At 31.4% G+C, this 22,019-nt stretch overlaps 1 protein-coding gene across 1 annotated transcript in view; it reads left to right on the top strand.

Moving 5' to 3' along the window:
• The first annotated feature begins 658 nt into the window (after positions 1-658).
• LOC114338967 (endoglucanase) overlaps positions 659-22,019 on the top strand; it is a 36,903-nt gene continuing 15,542 nt past the window's right edge. The window contains exons 1-2 of the mRNA XM_028289589.2: positions 659-762; positions 19,750-20,037. Of these exons, the coding sequence (XP_028145390.1) occupies positions 726-762; positions 19,750-20,037 (325 nt within the window). The 5' untranslated portion in view covers positions 659-725. The remainder of the gene's footprint in view (positions 763-19,749; positions 20,038-22,019) is intronic.

Here is a 22,019-nt window from a genome sequence, read left to right as displayed (position 1 = left end):
CACATTCATTTAATTGAATAGCCAAACATACAAACATATGATTCCTATCTCTTTTTTTGGCAGCAGCGGACAAAATCTCTGTAGGTACTATTTGTGTAAAATCATCTCCTCAGGTTCTCTAGCCAGGAGATTCTTCTTCTCAGAACTTCTTCTATCAAGTATTTTCCTCGTATTGCTAGTTTTAAGACTTCATATCTGTTGGCATTTTGTCTTACGTGGTCCAGATATTCGAGCTTGTGTTTTTGAACTATTTAAAAGACCTCTATATCTTTGTGGTTTATTAATAAGGCTTCATGGGACATACTTAAGGAACTCCTGATAATCCTTTCTATATATATAAAAGCATTTAATTTTTTGTGGATGTAGGCATCTGGGAGTATCCATGTTTCAGCACCGTTTAGAAGTAACTACTGAAAAACATAGCTTCGAATTAGTTAAATTTTTATTTTTCTTTCAAGGTCAATAATTTCGACATTCTACAAAAGGGCGATATCGCTTTCTCTATTTTGCATTTGATCTCGAAAGAATGGTGAGTAATTAGATTTAGATGATAATTACAATATCGCATTGCAAGTGAGCCAATAACTAAAATTTAATTTAGGTACTAAAAATAGTTTGAAGCACTTTGTTTTTCTCATATGTACTCGAATTTTTTTCAGACTCTAAAAGATAAGGCACTTATATTTATTGAATACAGAAATTCAATTTAACTTAATCCAGTTAAAATGAAATTCGCAGTGGCATTTTTATTGTTAAGCGTTTGTAAGTTAAAACCAATTTTAATTATTCCTTTCTAATGATTTTAAAAGAGTTAATTTTTAATTAATTTTTGTTTTTTGCCGCATAATTTTTTCCACGGGGATTTCTATTGCTGCACAGAAGAAAAACTACTCTCCTTCTTTTTTCAAATAACGATTCATAGTATCTGACTTCACAGTTCGCCATACCATTGTTGGGCCATTTTTTCACAAACATTCCTCTATAACTTTTTTCTGCGCAGCTTTAGGTATATATAATATATCGACTGTGTACATGCATAATGTCCTATCTGAAATTTTTCTCATTTTTCGTTTTTCGCGACATTGGATTAAAACCACTAAAATACATTATTGCAATATAGTTACTAAAAATAAATCATTTAATTTGGCGCTAATTTTAACCCTTTCATTAGGTCCTAACTACCGAGCAACAAGCATTCGGTCCTAACTGCCATGAAAAAGTGTCTATGTCATGTAGAAAATTGCAAAGCCAGACCGAAAACTAAAATAGTTTTTACTCTCTCCTGAAAAGTTATCCAAAATCATATAGGACATTTAGTTCAGAGAAATAAGGAAAAAAATATCCTGTTGGTGATGACACAACCCCCTCCAGGCCGAAACTAAGTTTTTTGAGTAGCATGGACATCTATAATAATAACCTATATGTTTCATGTAGCCGATTTTGATGATATACATAGTTATAAACAAATGAAGATCAAACAACGGTAAATTTTCGCTTTTTTCGTCTATTACCAAAAAGTTAAGCATTTTTAACAAATTTGAGAGTAAGAAACTCAGAAACCGTATAAAAAACTTCAATAGGGCGTTCGCTGAATATGTCTATCCTTATTGGTTGCTTGGAAAATTGCAAAATAAATCATAAATTTCGATTTTTGATAAATATTAATAACTTATGTAAAAATTAAGTTAGAACGTTCTTATTACACGGAATGCTGAGACTTCTGGTGCTTAAATCATACCCTGAATTTCAAAACAATTGGTCAAATAGTTTAATATGTTAAAATAAAAATGTATACCATTTTTATTCAGTTGCAATGCGAAGGCAAAACAATCTTACTTTTCAATCAGAATACGGAGTGCAGTCCAGTCCCTTGAATCGCGATTTTCGGCTCTTATTGGAGCCTTCATCGGAAGGAACGTAGGCACTGTTCTCCATGGAGAACAGTGCCTACGTTCCTTCTGACTCGCCATTCAAGGGACTGTACTGCACTCCGTATTCTGATTGAAAAGTAAGATTGTTTTGCCTTCGCATTGCAACTGAATAAAAATGGTATACATTTTTATTTTATAGTCGTATTACTCCGTAGAGTAACTAGGTGCAATTTTCCGTTGGAACTTTACCAGCTGCAGACGGAGATGTGAATTGCATAGTGTAGAATTCCTTCCCTCTCGTCTTCACTGCAGCATCCATTTGACTTGCAAATTGTAGAAGTCTTGGAGGTGTCACCAGGAAAGTGTACCAATAAGTTTTCAATTTAAAAATCTTTTAGTAATATTTTTAATATTTTCAATATTAATAATTTACTATTAGGATTGAAAACTACTTCGTCTAGTTTAATAGGTATTTAATTTGTTTATTTCAAATTAATTTTTTTTTTGCAACGCTATAAGTCAGAAAATGATGAAGTTACACGAATACTTTGAATAGTTTATAAAAGAAGAAAATTTATACTATCAATTTAATTAAAAAAAATGACAAAAAATAATTCTAAATACTGCAAAATTATTTTGCAAAAACATGTGAATTAAAAAAGGGGGGGCTAACTTCGTCCCTAATTGTCCTAGGACAATTGTTTTTCTTTCTAAATGTGTATAAAAATTCAGTCTTTCCAAATATGAAAAAATAATTTTTCTACGGGTAACGGTTAAAAAGTTATTCTAATTGTTTATAAGTAAGCAATAAATCGACGTGTTTTTGCAAAATAATTTTACACTGTTTAAAATTACTTTTTGTCATTTTTTTTAATTAAGCCAATAGTATAAATATTCTTCTTCCATAAACTGTCCGAACTATTACTGTAACCCCATAATTTTCTGACTTGTAGTGTTGCAAAAAAAATGAATTTGGGATAAACAAATTAAATATATTTTAAACTATTTGACAAATTGCTTTGAAATTTAAAATATAATTTAAGCACCAAAAGTCTCAGCAATTCGTATAACAAGAAGGTTCTAAGTTAATTTTTACATAAGTTATGAATATTTATTTATAAAAACTCAAAATTTATAATTTATTTTGCAATTTTCTAAGCAACCAATAAGGATAGACATATTCAGCGAACGCCATATTGAAATTTATTAGACGATTTATGAGTTTCTTACTCTCAAATTTGTTTAAAATGCCTAACTTTTTGGTTACAGACGAAAAAAGCGAAAATTTACCGTTCTTTGATCTTCATTTGTTTATAACTATGTATGTATATCATCAAAATCGGCTGCAGGAAACAAAGGTTATTAATATGTATAGATGTCCATACTACTCAAAAATTTTGGTTTCGGCCTGGAGGGGGATGTGTCACTAGTGTATATGCACTAGTATACGTATTCAATATAAAGATTGTCTAGAGTAGTAGATTCTAGGACTAATTTTAAGCCAAATATGATTTTTTAAAATTGTGTATATTTAACAATATTTGGTAACTTTTACGGCTATTCTTCAAATTTCTCATTAGAACTTCTTTCCTTGTACATATATTTAAGTATATACATTGCTAAATAAGAAAGAAAGCTTATTTTCTGCACTTTAAAATTCTCTATTGCAAAAGATTCTATCACTAAAGTGTGATGCTTGTAACGGTTTTCTAACTTTTATGGACATTATTTTAATTTCTAGTCAAACTTTTTCCTTGTAAATTTATGTTTATACATTATGGTATTACAGGTATTAGCCAATGTATATGTTACCGGCCAAACCCGATTTCAGGACAAACTAGTTTGGCCTAGGCTAAGCGCGATAGGATAAACTAGTATGGCCTAGGCCAAACTAGTTTGTCCTATCGGGCGTAGGCCAAACTAGTTTATGCTGATATAAATATTCACACTTCAGGCCAAACTAGTTTATCCTTATATAATAAAGACTCACACTTCAGGATAAACTAGTACGGCCTAGTCTAAACCAATTTAGTCGAGTCGAAAGTAATTTAGCGAACGTGTAAGGGCTTTTACATGCGGGGAATTCCCAAATCACGTCCCAACATGGATGGCAAAAAAAATTACACATCGATATATTGTATCATAATATGATACATCGAATGAAGATATTGATACTTGCTATAAATCAATAGATTCTTGTATAATTAAATAATATAAAAAATAATAAATAAAAGGATGAGGTTTTCTCCAAAAATTAAAAGAAAAGATACACTAAATATAATAAAGACTCACACTTCAGGATAAACTAGTACGGCCTAGTCTAAACCAACTTAGCCGAGTCGAAAGTAATTTAGCTAACATGTAAGGGCTTTTACATGCGGGGAATTCCCAAATCACGTCCCAACATGGATGGCAAAAAAAAATTATACATCGATATATTGTATCATATTATGATACATCTAATGAAGATATTAATACTTGCTATAAATCAATATATTCTTGTATAATTAAATAATATAAAAAATAATAAATAAAAGGATGAGATTTTCTCCAAAAATTAAAAGAAAAGATACACTTACGAATAAAATCGAGTACGAATTAATATCTGTACCGTAGAGGTAAAGGGTAGTAACTCCATTTTTTTCTAATTTGGACCTAATACTTTTGCTAAGCTTAACATGGTCCAATTTTATTTGTGGCAAAAGATGGTATGCGAAGTATTACTGGTGGCCTATATATTCTTATAAGAAAAAGTAGTATGTATATCCTTTGGAGAACGAGTTTAAGTGTGGTAACTCCATCAGCTGTCGGATTTGTTTATCGGGCGCGCTATTTCGCGAGCGGTAAACAGCAGTATCTCCATAAAAATGTTAGTCACTTTGATTGACAGAGACTTTTACTAGATAGTTGACAGTAACAAAAAATAAAAGCAACTGCGACCAATCTTAGAGAACAATTACCACTACATTATGAAAACCCGAAAGTTATAACATAAAAGAAAAAGTATCACTTACTAATCCTTTTACAGTGGATCCCCAGTCAGTTTCAAGAGTTTAATAGAAATTTAGTTGTTACCAAAAAATGTTGATGATAGCGATTGTGAATAAATGTTTTTTATCATTTATGTGTTTTTATTTGCGCTTATACAGTGAGCACGTAAAGGTTGGAATAAATTCATTTTCTCGAAAATGGTCGATTTTGGAAAAAAATTCTTAAACAGGTCAATTTTTATTTTTAAATTGCGACTTTTTGGTATATATATCATACTAGTGACGTCACCCATATGGGCGTGATGACGTCATTTATGATTTTTTTAAACGGGAATAGGGGTCGTGTGATAGCTCATTTGAAAGGTAATTTAATTCTCTAATCAGTAATATAAACATTTATATAATTATTTGTACAGGGTGACCAAAAAAAAAATTTAATTAAATTTATTGACATAAAAAGAAGAATGCATGTAATTTATTTAGTCCAAAATACATTTTACTGCTCTCAAAAAACAGCAAAAAATGTTAATTTGAAAAATAATCATTGCTTTTCGCTTAAATTAAATGTTGAAACTGTCAAGAGGAAGGTGGGTGGCGGGCGGCTTTAATATTGAATTTAAGCAGAAAACAACATTTATTTGTCAAATATACATTATTTCCTGTTTTCTGATAGCAGGAAAATATATTTTGAGTTATATAAATTACACATTCTTCTTTTTATGTCAATAAGTTTAATTCAAATTTTTTTGACACCCTGTATAAATAATTATGTTAATGTTTATATTACTGAATAGAGAATTGAATTACCTTTCAAATGAGCTATCACACAACCCCTATTCTCATTTAAAAAAGTTATAGATGACGTCATCACGCCCAGATGGGTGACGTCACTAGTATGATACATACGCCAAAAAGTCACAATTTAAAAATAAAAATTGATCTGTTTCGGGATATTTTTCCAAAATCATCCAATCTCGAGAAAATGAATTTAATTCCAACTTTTACGTGCTCACTGTATAGGCACTTACTATTTTGTACACTTTTTATCTGCTGGTATATGCTGAGGCAAAAGACCTTAAGTCACAGTATTGTCAAATATATAAACAAATTTTTTATCACAGTAGGACAATATTGTTTAACTAATATACAACGTTACAATCATATAAATACATAATTTCATATGTCTTCAGATTAAGAATAATTGCAATAATTTTCTGGAATTCATCTTATTTCCCCATTATCTCAAAACTTCACTAGATGGATATACTACCCTTTACCTCTACGGTACAGATATTGTTTTCACCAATTTTTAAAAAACGTGAAAACGTTGAATTATCCACTTCCATCTGTCCGTCCGTCTGTATGTCTGTCCGTGAACTCAACTCCTCCGTCATTATACCAGGTAAAATGACAAATGAGGTGTCAAATGAAAGCTTATAATCCAAGGATGGTACTAAAGGTGAAAAATTTGACATAGGCTGTCTGTCCGTCCGACCGCGAATATAACTCAATATTATTTTTTGTTTGTTACGAATAATTATAATTTTAATAAAAATGATTATCTTTCCAAGAACAAAGTATTTTGTTCAATTTATTATTTATATTAAGCCGTACTAGTTCGCTGAATTACTTTCTTCTTCTTGGCTTTTTCCCATTATGAGTTTGCCATTTTCGTCTTCCATAGCACGCTATTCTCCCAGTCGCCATCTCTGAGGTCTCTATCTATCATAGCATTTCCTATGTGAGTTTTCCATTCCACAGCAGGTCTTGCTCTCCGTCTTCCTCCCCACGGGTCCCAGTCCAGCAATCTTTTCAGTCACCTGTGCTCCGACATTCTTTGTACATGCTCGTACCATTTCAGGGCTCTACTTTTACTACCACAACTTTTTTGTAATTGAGCATTCTACTTCTATTCTGTTTCATATTTCCTCTGTCCTTATTCTATCCTACCTGGTGATTTGTAGACACCTCATAGACTCCAATTCAACTGTTCGTATTTTATTTCGTATTATTGTTGTCACTGGCCATTCTTCCGCTCTTGTAGGGTAATATTCAGCACTATGCCCTGAAAAATCCTTTTTTGTTTTATTTAGTTAGAGCGTTCTTCCATATCACTTCACGAGGTGCTTTCGTGGCTTGTTTTGCCCGTACTATTTTCATTTCTATATCTTCCATACAAGTGCCATTTCGGTTTATCATTTACCCTAAACACTTAAAAGTCTTACAACTCTTAATAGTGTCTTCTAAACTTACGTTTAAATCAGCAACCAATCTATCAATTGAGAATTGAGGGGATTGGATGCTAAAGGGTACAAGTGATAAAATGGTTTAATTGAGAAAAACGAAGTCAAAGTTAAATTTACATAGTAAATTCTAGAGCGAATTAATCACTTATGGACTTATTCTGAATTAATTTTATACCTTTTATTTATCTACTTGTAAAAGCTTTTGTAAAGTTAGTATTTATTTTCATTCAAAATATTTGAAATTTGAAAAAAAAACGTTCGAACGTGTACCCCTCTGCTTCAAATTTTGCACTTGTTTCTCTTTGTCACTTAAGTACCTTACGAATTTCTTAAATTCTTAAACTAAAATAAAAGAAAAATTACGTAAAAACTAAACGTTTTTATTTATGAAAGATTACTTGGTACATTTTGTGTTATTATTTCATTTATTTTGAATACTTTTCACCTAAAATAATTCACCAAAAATAATATCCAACGCCTTACAGGCAAAGCGATACAAGTGAAGTCATACCTATTTGCCGCAAACTGTTTTTAAATATTTCGTAAGTAGTCAAACTACAACCTGCGATATGTCGCCACCAGTAGGTTAATTCACCTGTATCTCTTTGCCACTAAATTTTTAGTACATATTATCTAGTATTATTTTGTGCACTTAACTCAGTTTACAATATTTTGTCACTTATACCCCTTAGCATCTAATCTCCTCAATCACTTTCGACTAGGCTAAACTAGTTTATCCTAATATAAAAACATACACTTCAAGATAAACGAGTTTGGCCTAAAGTGTGTGTCTTTGTATCAGGATAAACTGGTTTGGCCTAGAACAAACTAGTTTGGCCTACGCGCGATAGGACAAACTAGTTTGTCCTAGGCCATACTAGTTTATCCTAACGCTCTTAGGGTCCTGAAATCGGGTTTGGCCGGTAACACATATACTAGGTAATTCTTATTTAACCAATATATACAGGGTGTCCCAGACTAATTTATCCAGGCTATATCTCTTAAACGAATACAGATTTTCGAATGGGACGAAGACTGATATATTCTATTTGTAATACACTTCAATATGACGTAGAAAAAATCATCCCCTAAATATTCATCCCTTAGTTACAACCTCTAACTTTAATTTTTTTATTAGCACCCTGTACATTTTTTATAGTTTTGGATGTGGTCTTCTAGCGTCGATTCAACAGAAGTTTTAAAAATAAAATCGGTTCGTAAATAATCGAGAAAATATCAGTTAATTTTTTATTTTTGTTATGTGTCCCAGAATAATTTATCCAGGCTATATCTCTTAAACGAATGGAGATTTTCAAATGGGACAAAAACTGATATATTCCATTTGTAATACACTTTAATATGGCGTCGAAAAAAATCATCACCTAAATATTTATCCCTTAGTTACAACCCCTAACTTTAATTTTTTAATAGCACCCTGTATATTTTTCTAGAGTTTTGGATGTGGTCTCCTATCGTCTATTTAACAGATTTTTTAAAAATAAAATGGTTTGTAAATAATTAAGAAAATATCAGTTTATTAAATGCTTTTATTTAGTTCAATAGTTTGCGTCAAATCTTTAGACGTTAATTTGACTGTCTTTTCTCCAATGGAAATGAATGAAAATTTGCAGACATATGCATTCGAGGGAACAATACACGAATAGTCAATAAATTTTTTTTTATGTTTCTTAATTGTTTAAATAAAAAAAAACGATTTTTATGGAAGGTGCTTAAATTCTCTTGTTTTTTACAATGTAAAAACTTGAATGTTTTACGGATTGTAGTTAATGATATGAACTATACATAATTTCACTTTTTACGTTAATTGTTTACGTTATGCTTCATAAATAAACAATAAAGTTTCAATTTTTTTGCCGATTCCGACTACTTTTCATGTTAGCACATCTAACATATTTTAATGTTTGAAAAGTGTAAGACTAAAAAGGAAAAAATAAAAAAATAAGAAAAAAAAATTTTTAAGAAACGCTTTTCTTTAGTTACGAATGACTAAAATTAAAAATAATATAAAAAAATCAACTAAAAACCAAAAAATAAAAAAAATTGAAAAAATCTAACACATTCGTTAAAGAAAAGCGTGGGGCGAAAACCGTTTATTCGATGAAGACGCGCCACGTTTTTCTTTGACGAATGTGTTAGATTTTTTAAAATTTTTTTTTATTTTTTGGTTTTTAGTTGATTTTTTTATAATATTTTTAATTTTAGTCACTCGTAACTAAAGAAAAGCGTTTCTTAAAAATTTTTTTTTCTTATTTTTTTATTTTTAATTTCTGTTCATTATGGTATAGTTATTAAAGTTAGGGGTTATAACTAAGGGATAAACATTTAGGGGAAGATTTTTTCTGCGCCATATTAAAGTGTATTACAAATGGAATATATCAGTTTTTACCCCATTCGAAAATTTGTATTCGTTTAAGAGATATAGCCTGGATAAATTAGTCTGGGACACATAACAAAAATAAAAAAATTAACTGATAGTTTCTTGATTACTTACAAACCGATTTTATTTTTAAAAAATCTGTTGAATGGACGATAGAAGACCACATCCAAAACTATAAAAAAATATACAGGGTGGTATTAAAAAATTAATATTAGGTGTTGTAACTAAGGGATGAATATTTAGGGGATGATTTTTTCTACGCCATATTAAAGTGTATTACAAATGGAATAGACCAGTTTTTGTCCTATTCGAAAATCTCTATTCTCTATTCTTTAAGAGATATAGTCTGGATAAATTAGTCTGGGACACTCTGTATACCTAAATTTACAAGGAACAAAGTTAAAACGAGAAATTTTAAACATAGCCGTAAGCTCAGTTTCACACATTAATAATTTGAACGTGCGGTCACTAGAACGCACGATGGCATTCCAAATGGTGGCTCAAGCAATCTCATGATAACTTTCACATTACACGGCGAGTTCACCGAACGTTCCAACCGCCGCGCCGTGTAATGTGAAAGTTACCATGGGATTGCTCGAGCCGTCATTAGTAACTGATTTTTCTTTCTACTAAATGTACCAATCCATATACCTAAAACTGCGTAGAAAAAAGTTATAGGGCAATTTTTGCGAAAAAATAGGGACAATTTACTCAAAAATGGTGTAAGTTTCGAACTTTTAAAAATCTTATCTCGGTTACTAAAAACTCTAAAGGCTTCTACCGAAGGACATTAGGAAGAAGTAGGATTAAAGTTTTATTGTGTATGGCCATTCTTATACAAGTAGGTATTCCTGTGGAAAAAAGTAATTACGCAAAAACAAAATCTCCTTCTTTCGTGTATTTTTCGCTTCGTTTTTTCAATATATTTTGGTAAAAAAAAATTACTTTTGACTTCGGAATGTGACATTTCGATAAGAAATTTAATTTTAAACATCTTTTTCTACATGTATACGTACGAAAAGTGCATAGAATTCATCATAATGCACTTTAGTGTACCTATTTACCCCTTTTCCAAAAACGCACCTCTTTAAATGGCACCAGTCCGCGGGTTTTTTATATATGAGATCGATTGACAATACGAAACAATAAAACACCTTCAACTTTATAGTTCCTTTCTAAAGTGCCTACATAATAAATAGCCCAATAGCTGAGATTAGAAGTTAGAACGATTAGTCTATGTTCCTCATATTACAGTGAGGACGTTTAGGTTGGAATAAATTCATTTACCGAAACAGCTCGAGTTTTATTTTTGAATTATGCTTTTTTGGCATGTAGGTACAGTGGAACCCCGATAAGTCGGCCCCCGATAACCCGGAAGTCCGGCTAACCCGGACCGATTTTCATCAGATAAACGTTTTGATTTTCAGTACATATTTTGTATTTTGACAATGACACCCGTTCTGGGCGTCGAAATGTTAATAAAATTATTTTTTCAATTTAATTGTGGCTTATTTCCCATTAAAATAGTTAATTATAAGATAAACATTTCAACAATAAAAATGTATATATGTAATATAATATTTGAGAGTTTATTTCATTCATAGGAGATTCTGACCAATAGAAAGCTACAGAAATCTGAATTAAATCGATAATTTTTGATAATTGCCCGTCTTTAAGTATATTACGTCAGTTGCCCTTCGTTGCTACGAAAAAATACATTCAGTGACATTAATGACAATTAATGTTTTAAAAATTATAAAAGTGATGACTTTCAATCGTCAAATATTTATAAAAACTTTGTGTTTAGTTGTACTAATTTGTACTTACATAACTAAATTACAATAAAATTTTGGTTTTGAACAGTTTTATTCATGAAATAATCGCAACAAATTGCACTCGAACTCCAAAATTAATATAGAGTTTTTGCCCTCGTGACACTTTCACATAATTTCACTCGCCTTTGGCTCGTGAAATTAAAACTGTCAAAGTCTCACTCGGGAAAAATTCAATATTTTTAGAGCTCTTGTGCAATTACTACTGATAATGTGTATTTGTGTAATTTGAACTATACGATAGTAAAAATGACTCATGGCACAAGCCGGCAGAAACAACAGGCACTTGTCTGTAGTATTCCATTATTTTTTATTTCAAACTGTGTTAGCATTGTTTAAGAAAGACTATTTAAAAAATTATTTTTTAATCAATGGTCTTAGTTTTCACTGTTCTTAATACATAATAACAAAACATCGTTTCGATTGTGACTGTATTAATACAGTATTGTATTGTTCGCTTCCGTTTACTTAGGTTCCGTTTGCTTAGGTTTGTGTTTGCGTGTTTTTAGTAATTTAGATGTGTAGGTACTGTGCATATTTATATATATTTCATGTTATTTCAATTCTAACTGAGTTTATCTATAAGTATACCGTATTTTATTAATGTTTACCATATTCTCCGGCTAACCCGGATTTTCGATAACATGGATCGGCCGCGGTCCCGATTAATCCAAGTTTTCGAGGTTCCACTGTATATCATTTTATTGACGTTATCAATTTAAGCATTTATTTAAAATACAGGTTTTGGATAAAGATAAATGTGAGTTAAATGTTCTAAAAATACAGTTTACTCATCTAAATCAATAAATGATTTATTAAAATGTAAAGTAGCAGCTCCTTAGAATATGCTATATTTATTATCACTTGGCTCTGTAGATGTATACAACTTTTTAATTAACGTTTATAAGACAGCAAGCAAATTATCATTATAATTCCCTTAAACATTTTTAGTTTAATCAAAAACCTTTGGTAGTGTTTTAGCTGTTAAGTAAGAAAACTTAATACATTTTAGTTGTTACCTTTGTTTTAAACCAGTTTTGTAGAACTTTTATTCCTTATGTGCCTGGCAGTATGACGCTAAATCTAACCCAAAAATAAAAAAAAATTGAGCGTGACGACTTAGTCGATCATTTTTTTAAATGAGAATAGGAGTCGTGTGCTGGCTCATTTGAAAGAGAATTCAATTTTCCATGCAATAATATAAACATTAACATAATTATTTATATAGGGGTCCAGAAAAAAATTTTTGATTAAATTAAATTCAAAATAGATTTTACTGCTGTCAGAAAACAGGTATAAAGGTTTATTTCACAATGTTCAAGCTGCTAAGAGACAGGTGGGTGGCAACTTTAACATTGAATTTAAGAGGAAAACAATATTTATTTGTCAAATAAACATTTATTTATGTTTTCTGGCAGCACTAAAATGTATTTTAAATTAAATGATCTACATATATTATTCTTTTTCTATGAACTAATTTAATTTAAAAAAAAATTTGGACACCCCGGAAAAATAATTATGTTAACGTTTATATTAATGAATAGATAATTAAATAACCTTTCAAATGAGCTTTTCAGAAAAGAAGACAGTAAATCAGATAGACCATATTTTAATAGAGAAGAAGCATGCAAACAATGTAATAAATGTAAAGAGCATGAGAGGAGCGGACTATAACTCTGACCACTACTTGGTGAGAGCAGAACACAAAATCGAGCATAACATAAAGCGAAATCAAACAGATGAAATAGAGAATGTGGAAAAATCCCCTTACGAACAATTCACACATCCACCATTTCGGGTTGGGAAAAATTTTTCGAATAGAATCAAAGATCCAAACACCAGTTCTTAGAAATGTGTTTCGCCCTCTTCAACCTCTCTGGGCTTATCAATAAAGATGAGAGGTTGAATATCTTTAGATACATTCCAATCAAAAAACAACATTCGAGACCTAGACATAGAAGGTGCGTAAATCTACGGCAAGTCCGACAATGACAGTCTCAAGTTTTAATTCCCTAATTACTTAAAGTAAGTAAAATCTATGTTTAAAAACATGAGATGTAGATCCTTGAAACACACTCAGTGATCAAAGGATCCAAGGTTAATGGTTTGACGACCACTCGTACGAAATCAAACAGATGAAATAGAGAATGTGGAAAAATCCCCTTACGAACAATTCACACATCCACCATTTCGGGTTGGGAAAAATTTTTCGAATAGAATCAAAGATCCAAACACCAGTTCTTAGAAATGTGTTTCGCCCTCTTCAACCTCTCTGGGCTTATCAATAAAGATGAGAGGTTGAATATCTTTAGACACATTCCAATCAAAAAACAACATTCGAGACCTAGACATAGAAGGTGCGTAAATCTACGGCAAGTCCGACAATGACAGTCTCAAGTTTTAATTCCCTAATTACTTAAAGTAAGTAAAATCTATGTTTAAAAACATGAGATGTAGATCCTTGAAACACACTCAGTGATCAAAGGATCCAAGGTTAATGGTTTGACGACCACTCGTACGAAATCAAACAGATGAAATAGAGAATGTGGAAAAATCCCCTTACGAACAATTCACACATCCACCATTTCGGGTTGGGAAAAATTTTTCGAATAGAATCAAAGATCCAAACACCAGTTCTTAGAAATGTGTTTCGCCCTCTTCAACCTCTCTGGGCTTATCAATAAAGATGAGAGGTTGAATATCTTTAGACACATTCCAATCAAAAAACAACATTCGAGACCTAGACATAGAAGGTGCGTAAATCTACGGCAAGTCCGACAATGACAGTCTCAAGTTTTAATTCCCTAATTACTTAAAGTAAGTAAAATCTATGTTTAAAAACATGAGATGTAGATCCTTGAAACACACTCAGTGATCAAAGGATCCAAGGTTAATGGTTTGACGACCACTCGTACGAAATCAAACAGATGAAATAGAGAATGTGGAAAAATCCCCTTACGAACAATTCACACATCCACCATTTCGGGTTGGGAAAAATTTTTCGAATAGAATCAAAGATCCAAACACCAGTTCTTAGAAATGTGTTTCGCCCTCTTCAACCTCTCTGGGCTTATCAATAAAGATGAGAGGTTGAATATCTTTAGACACATTCCAATCAAAAAACAACATTCGAGACCTAGACATAGAAGGTGCGTAAATCTACGGCAAGTCCGACAATGACAGTCTCAAGTTTTAATTCCCTAATTACTTAAAGTAAGTAAAATCTATGTTTAAAAACATGAGATGTAGATCCTTGAAACACACTCAGTGATCAAAGGATCCAAGGTTAATGGTTTGACGACCACTCGTACGAAATCAAACAGATGAAATAGAGAATGTGGAAAAATCCCCTTACGAACAATTCACACATCCACCATTTCGGGTTGGGAAAAATTTTTCGAATAGAATCAAAGATCCAAACACCAGTTCTTAGAAATGTGTTTCGCCCTCTTCAACCTCTCTGGGCTTATCAATAAAGATGAGAGGTTGAATATCTTTAGACACATTCCAATCAAAAAACAACATTCGAGACCTAGACATAGAAGGTGCGTAAATCTACGGCAAGTCCGACAATGACAGTCTCAAGTTTTAATTCCCTAATTACTTAAAGTAAGTAAAATCTATGTTTAAAAACATGAGATGTAGATCCTTGAAACACACTCAGTGATCAAAGGATCCAAGGTTAATGGTTTGACGACCACTCGTACGAAATCAAACAGATGAAATAGAGAATGTGGAATAAATAGAATAACATAAAGCGAAACAATAAAACAACAGAAAAAATTGGAAAACAATTCAACATAGGACTACTAAAAGATAACAACACACAGAAGAAGTATGAACAGGGAATAACCAACAGACTAATCAGGGAACAAGAAACGTCAAGCCCAGACAAACAATGGCAAAATATCAAAGAAGCAATATTGAACACAAGTAAAGCAATCCTAGCGAAAACCAAAAGAAAACACAAAACAAAAGATTAGTATGATGAAGAATGTCAAGAAGTAGCAGAAGCAATAAGAAAAGTAAGACTCAAAAATCTCACAAATGACGAAGAAAGCACTAGAGAAGAATACAGAGAATTGAGAAAAATCATGAAAAGAAAATGTAGAAGCAAAAAGAGAAAATACAACGAGAACAAACTGAAAGAAATAGAAGAAAAATTCCAAAAAAAAGAAATAAGATCATTCTACCAGGAAGCAAAAAAAATGGAAAGAGGATATCAAAAGAACAATCCATATATGAGAGATGATAAAGGGATGTTGCTAAATGAGCCGGAAAAATAATGGAAAACTGGCAAAACTATTTCACAGAACTGCTAAATAAGAGCGAAGTACAAAAGGAAACAAACCATGAAATTGAAGATGATCAGATAGCAATAGAAATACCCACAGAACAAGAAATAAAGAATGAAATAAAGAGCTTGAAAATAACAAAAGCCCAGGAATAACAGAAATATCGGCCGAAATGATAAAATCAGGAGGAAAAAGACTACAGAAAGAGATATATGACCTGATAAAAAGAATATGGGAAGTAGAAAAAATGCCAGAAGAGTGGACCATAGCAATAATATGCCCTATACATAAAAAAGGTGATAGAATGCTATGCGAAAACTACAGAGGCATCGCACTATTAGAAATAGTTTACAAAATCTTGGCACAAAGTGTAAGAAAAAGGCTAAGTCATTATTCGAAAAAAATACTGGGGGAATACCAGGCAGGTTTTAGAAACAACAGATCAACGACTGACCAAATATTTGCCTTAAAAGAAATACAGACTACCTGTTACGAACATAAAACAGTACTATATGCTTTGTTCATAGACTTTAAGCAGGCTTACGACACAGTAAACAGACAGCAGATGTACGAACTGATGAAAGAATTGGGGATACCAAGTAAAATTGTCAGGATGGTAAAGATGACGATGGAAAACACAACAAACGAAATAGCTTGGAAAGGGTATACATCCAAAAAGTTTGAAACCAAGGAAGGATTACGACAAGGAGACCCACTATCAACAATGGCATTCAATCTAACATTGGAAGGAAAAATCAGGAAAAGCAGAATAAACATGCAAGAAACGATATTTAAAAACGGCCACCAATGCATAGCATTTGCAGATGATCTGACGCTATTAGCAACAAGCAAAAAAGAACTACAAAAGTTAATGAAAAACATAATAACAGAAGACAAAAAATTCGGACTTAAAATAAATGAAGAAAAGACAAAGTATATGATAATGGGAGAGATCCAAAAAGAAAAAGAGAATAACATCATAGTACAAATAGATGGAGAAAAAACATACTCGTTCAAAAGAGCCAAAGAAATTATTTACCTGGGAGCCAAACTAGATGAAAATGGTCATGAAGAAGGGGAGATAAAGGCAAGAATAGCTAAAGGAAATAAAAAATATGGAGCATTAAGCACATTATTGAAATCCAAATACGTATCAAGAAAAACAAAAATAAGAATTTATAAGACTGTTATCAGACCTACAGTAACATACGCAAGCGAAACATGGGTGCTCAAAAAGTCAGAAACAGACCTTTTAGAAAGATGGGAGAGAAAAATGCAAAGAGCAATATATGGAGGTGTGAAAATGTGGAGAAGAAGAACCAATAAAGAATTGGAAGAATTATATCAAGAGCCAACGATTACGACGACGATCAAAGCACAGAGAATACGATACTTGGGACACATCGAGAGAATGGGAAGTAAACGAATGCCAAAAACGGTACTCTCACGAAGACCAATACAAAAGAGGAGGAAAGGCAGGCCAAGGAAAAGATGGAAGGACAGTGTATATGAAGACTTGAAGAAAAGTAACATTGAGAGATTGAAAGAACTAGCATTGGACAGAAGGAGATGGAGAGATGTGGTAAAGGAGTGTATAAAAAGACTGAAGTGTATTTAAATAAAATTTATAAGTTTTATAAGTTATGTAAGTTATATTAAGTTATTTATTATATTATTTATGTAATCAGAAATGTAAACATTTTAGCCCTAGGCCTACAAGGCCTGTTGCGCTTAATAAATATAAATGAGCTTTCACACGACCCCTTGACGTCACTAGTATGATATATATGCTAAAAAATCATAATTTAAAAATAAAAATCGACCACTTTCGGGTTTTCTCTTAAAAATTGCCCAATCTCGAGAAAATAAATTTATTCCGACCTGAACGTCCCCACTGTATAATTAATACTTTGGTATCATTTCAGTTTTCATTTTTTTTATATCCACAAGGAAGAATTTCCTGTAGCTGGCTGTATACCATTAATTACAAGTAAATTTAATGAAAAATGTGTCTTGGTAAAAGGTATATTAATTTAAAAAGCCCCTAGAAGGGCTACAAATATAAAAACAAAACGTTTTCGCTCTGTAACAAGAGCATCATCAGTGTTACAAGAACATACCCACATAACAATGATGTTCGCATCATGTTCTAAGCATATCCTACCAACATTCGTCGAAGTATATCCTTTTTAGTATATGCGTAATAAAAAACATTCTAAATTTCATATTCTTTGCATGTGCTTCAAAGAATATTCTTGCACCGAATATACTGAGCACATTCGTGTACGTAGTATCTCGGAATGTTCGTAAAAGTTTATTCTTAGAATATACCTTAATCGAATATTCTTAGTATATGCGTAAGTATATGCTTAACACATATTTGTATGTACTTTTAAAATATCTTAAAAAGAATATACTGTATATACCTATAGGAAGAAGAATAATGTTAGCCTATAGATTATCAACTTCGCGTTAAGAATAATTAATAAAATTTAGGTATTTTGGTAGGTACTACTGAATTCATTTTTTTTTAACCGTTTTAATTGTATGGTAAAAAAGTTTAAAACTTAATTCTATTGAAGAAAAATGAGAAATTCTCGTTTCGTTTTCAATTGAAATGAATATAATACCATTTTGATTTGAGTTTATACCATAAGTATTTTTACCTATAATTTTCGGGAATCCGGAAACGGCTATTCATTGTCATTCTGACCCCTTGCATTGCATATTTTATACCTGCACAAGGGAAGGGGGTAGGTAACAAAAGGGCAAAATATGAAAATAGTTTCCAGAGTACAGTTAGGCATTTATGTTTACCCTGTTAGGACGAAGCGAAGACGAAGTATTTCTAGCTACAAGGACTAAAACATTTTTAAGAACATAAAAAGCAGCTTGAAAATAATAAATTCATATTGGTACTTCAATATTTCCTAAATACCTAGTAACTAAAAGTATGTATAATGTATATAGATACCTATAAATTTTAGTAATTTACATACATATATATATTTGGCTATTATATAAGCAGCATTTTTATTTTGATGTGCACATAATAACTAAATATATTACTTATATTTTATATATAGGCTACTTACCCATATAATATTTATTATACATAGGTACCTATATAACATAACTAAAGTTTATATATTTTATACTTACTTTTTACGTAATATTGTAGAATGTAATAACTACATTCTCATATGCAATTAGAATATGTAAATAATATTAGTAGAACCTAGGATGAGATTTGGTGATGTTGAAAACATACTTTTGAGAAATACAGCACATCCTTGGAATATTCTTCCCATATACTAAAAATATCTTCGATAGCGATAGTACATTCTAAGTATATACATAGAAAGTATATAGCACTTCCTTGGAATATTCTTCCCATATACTAAAAATATGTGCGATAGTACATTCTAAGTATATAACTAGAAGGTATATAGCACTTCCTTGGAATATTCTTCCCATATCCTAAAAATATGTGCGATAGTACATTCTAAGTATATAAATAAAAGGTTTATAGAACCTCCTTAGAATCTTCTAAAAAGTATGTTCTTGGTATATACTGAAAAGAAGTGCGGTAGTACATTCTAAGTATATACATAGAACGTTTAAGTACTGTAATGTAGTATATACTCAGTATATGCTCTGCACATTCGCAATGGTAATTACGCATATTCTAAGTAAGTATATACTTTTTCTGAAAAGTATATTCTATGAATCTACTAAGAACATGAAATTGTTATGTGGGTAGTGAGCCACCCAAAAATACAAAGATTAAAACCTTTTAAAAATATACTAAAAGTCTTATATAAGTGTAAACATAGTAAAATCCAAAGGATGGATATAATTCCTCTGGATATGGCCTTAGGGCAACAAATGTTTACACTTATATAAGACTTTTAGTCTATTTTTAAAGGTTTTAACTTTTGTATTTGTGGGTGGCTCACCATGTTTTTGTAATACTGCACGCTCTTGTTACAGAGCGAAAACGTCTTGTTTTTATATTTGTAGTCCTTCTAGGGGCTTTTTAAATTAATATACCTTTTACAAAAATGAATTTTTCATTAAATTTACTTAATATTTTTTCGTATTTTTAAATTTCCAGATGCGTCGGCCGAACTTTTGGAAACCGAACCTTTAGAAGCCGGAAACGTCATCATTGAAAAAATTCCTGGAGGTTTATCTGGTTCCGGTACCACCACACGTTATTGGGATTGTTGCAAACCAACTTGCTCATGGCCTGGAAACGTAAATTACAAAACCCCTGTAAAATCCTGCCAGCATGATGGTGTTACTGCAATTGACCCTGAAACACAATCAGGATGTGTGGGAGGAGGTGCTTATGTCTGTACTAACCAAGCGCAACGCTCAGTAAATGACTCTATTGCTTTAGGTGAGTTCTAGATATATTACCAGATTTTGGAAAATATAGTGTAAATGTTTATGTTTATGTATCACGAATAACTTTCTTTATTTCATATCATCTCTTTAACTTTAGTCCAGCTAACAAAATTAATGAGCAATATAATAAAACAAGCCAAAATTTTTGGTCTTCTCATAAGTAAGGAAAAGACAAAATACATGATAATGGGAGAAACAGATAAAGAAAAAGAAGACAATTTCACATTGGAGATAGAAGGAGAAAATGTATGCGCATTTAACCCTTAAACGCCCAACCTTTTTTAGGTTCCATGTACGCCCAAGGGTGGGTAAAAAATGTCCACCTCGAAAATAGCTAATATATTTATTGAGAGTTGTTGGAAATGGATTAAACTTAAGAATCTTATGCTTAATAAACACAACATCTTCTAAAATATTAATATAAACAATTTACAAACCTTTCAACTAAATTACAATGTACATCAAAATTAACATACCAGTAAAAGCCAGTAATTCAGATTTGTCGACTTTCTCCACATTCTTCCTTTCAGACTCCTCATTGGGGGATAATTATGTCGATTATGTAATTATACGTCGATAATTATATGGACTATGTTCCTACCAACGAGAAATTATATAGAAATCTTTAGTAACAAGTTTTGCCAAGGGTGTACTTTTTATGCCTACCCATATTTAACTCAAGATAATACTTTTGTTTTCAAAAATATCGGTAGAACCAATTTAACATTCGATAAAAGGCTGTCTTTTTAACAATAAATAATTTTTGGAGAATTTTTAAACACGTAATAAATATGTTACGAGGGAATGCGCATTAGGTGGACATTTTTTACCCACCCTTGGGCATTTAAGGGTTAAAAGAGTTTCAGAATTTACTTACCTGGGTGTAAAAGTAGATGAAAAGGGACATGGGGAAGAGGAGATAAAAGCAAGGATAGCAAAAGGAAACAAAAAATATGGAACATTGCGACCATTAATGAAATCTAAATATGTCTCAAGAAAAACAAAAATAAGAATCTACAAAACAGTTATCAGACCTACAGCTACATATGCATGTGAAATATGAGTGCTAAAAAAATCAGAAATAGACCTTTTAGAAAGATAGGAGAGAAAAATACAAAGAGCAATATATGGAGGCGCGAAAATAGATGGTCAGTGGAGAAGAAGAAATAATAAGGAACTGGAAGAACTTATAATGAACCAAAAATAACGACGTCAATCAAAGCACAGAGAATCCGATACTTAGAACACATTGAAAGAATGGGAAAGGAAAGAATGCCAAAAATGGTTCTATCACGTAAACCAATACAAAAAAGAAGAATAGGTAGACCAAAAAGGAGATGGAAGGACAGCGTATATGAAGACTTACAAAAAAGTAATATTGTAAACTGGAAAGAAAAAGCTTTGGACAGAAAACAATGGAAGGAAGTGGTGAAGAAATGTATCGAAAGACTATAAGGAATATTAAGTGTAGTATTAAGTGTTTTATATAAACAAATGTAATATTGTATACAGGGTGTTTCATTGGCAAAGTAACATACGTTAACTGTAGAAAGAGGACACTTAGGCGGTCTCAAAAATACCATACTTAATGGGCCTTACTCCATTAATAACAAAGATACTGGGTGTTTATCTATTTTGCCATATTCTTAATTGTTTCATAACTTTTTAACCACACTATATATTTATTTTATATTTGGCACGCAAATATCATTTAAGGTGTAAAATAAACTAATTTATTTACAATTGTAAAAAATTCAGGTCCGGATTAAAAAATATTGGAAAAATTTTCCGACCCAAAAACAACACCCTGTACATTAAATTTTTTTAAAATAGATTTTTCAGTTGAAAATAGGATGAAAAACTAAATTTAGTGGTATGCTTTGAATTTTCGGCAAAATGATTTTTCTGGTCAAATTTTGAATTTGAATTCTGAAATTATGTGAATTGCGAGAGCTCTAAGTAGAAAAAAATTGA

Source organism: Diabrotica virgifera, chromosome 2 (assembly GCF_917563875.1).
Source record: "Diabrotica virgifera virgifera chromosome 2, PGI_DIABVI_V3a".
In the NCBI taxonomy this organism is placed as follows: domain Eukaryota; kingdom Metazoa; phylum Arthropoda; class Insecta; order Coleoptera; family Chrysomelidae; genus Diabrotica; species Diabrotica virgifera.
Note: the sequence above shows the minus strand (reverse complement) of the source record. Positions and strands in the feature narration are given on the sequence as shown.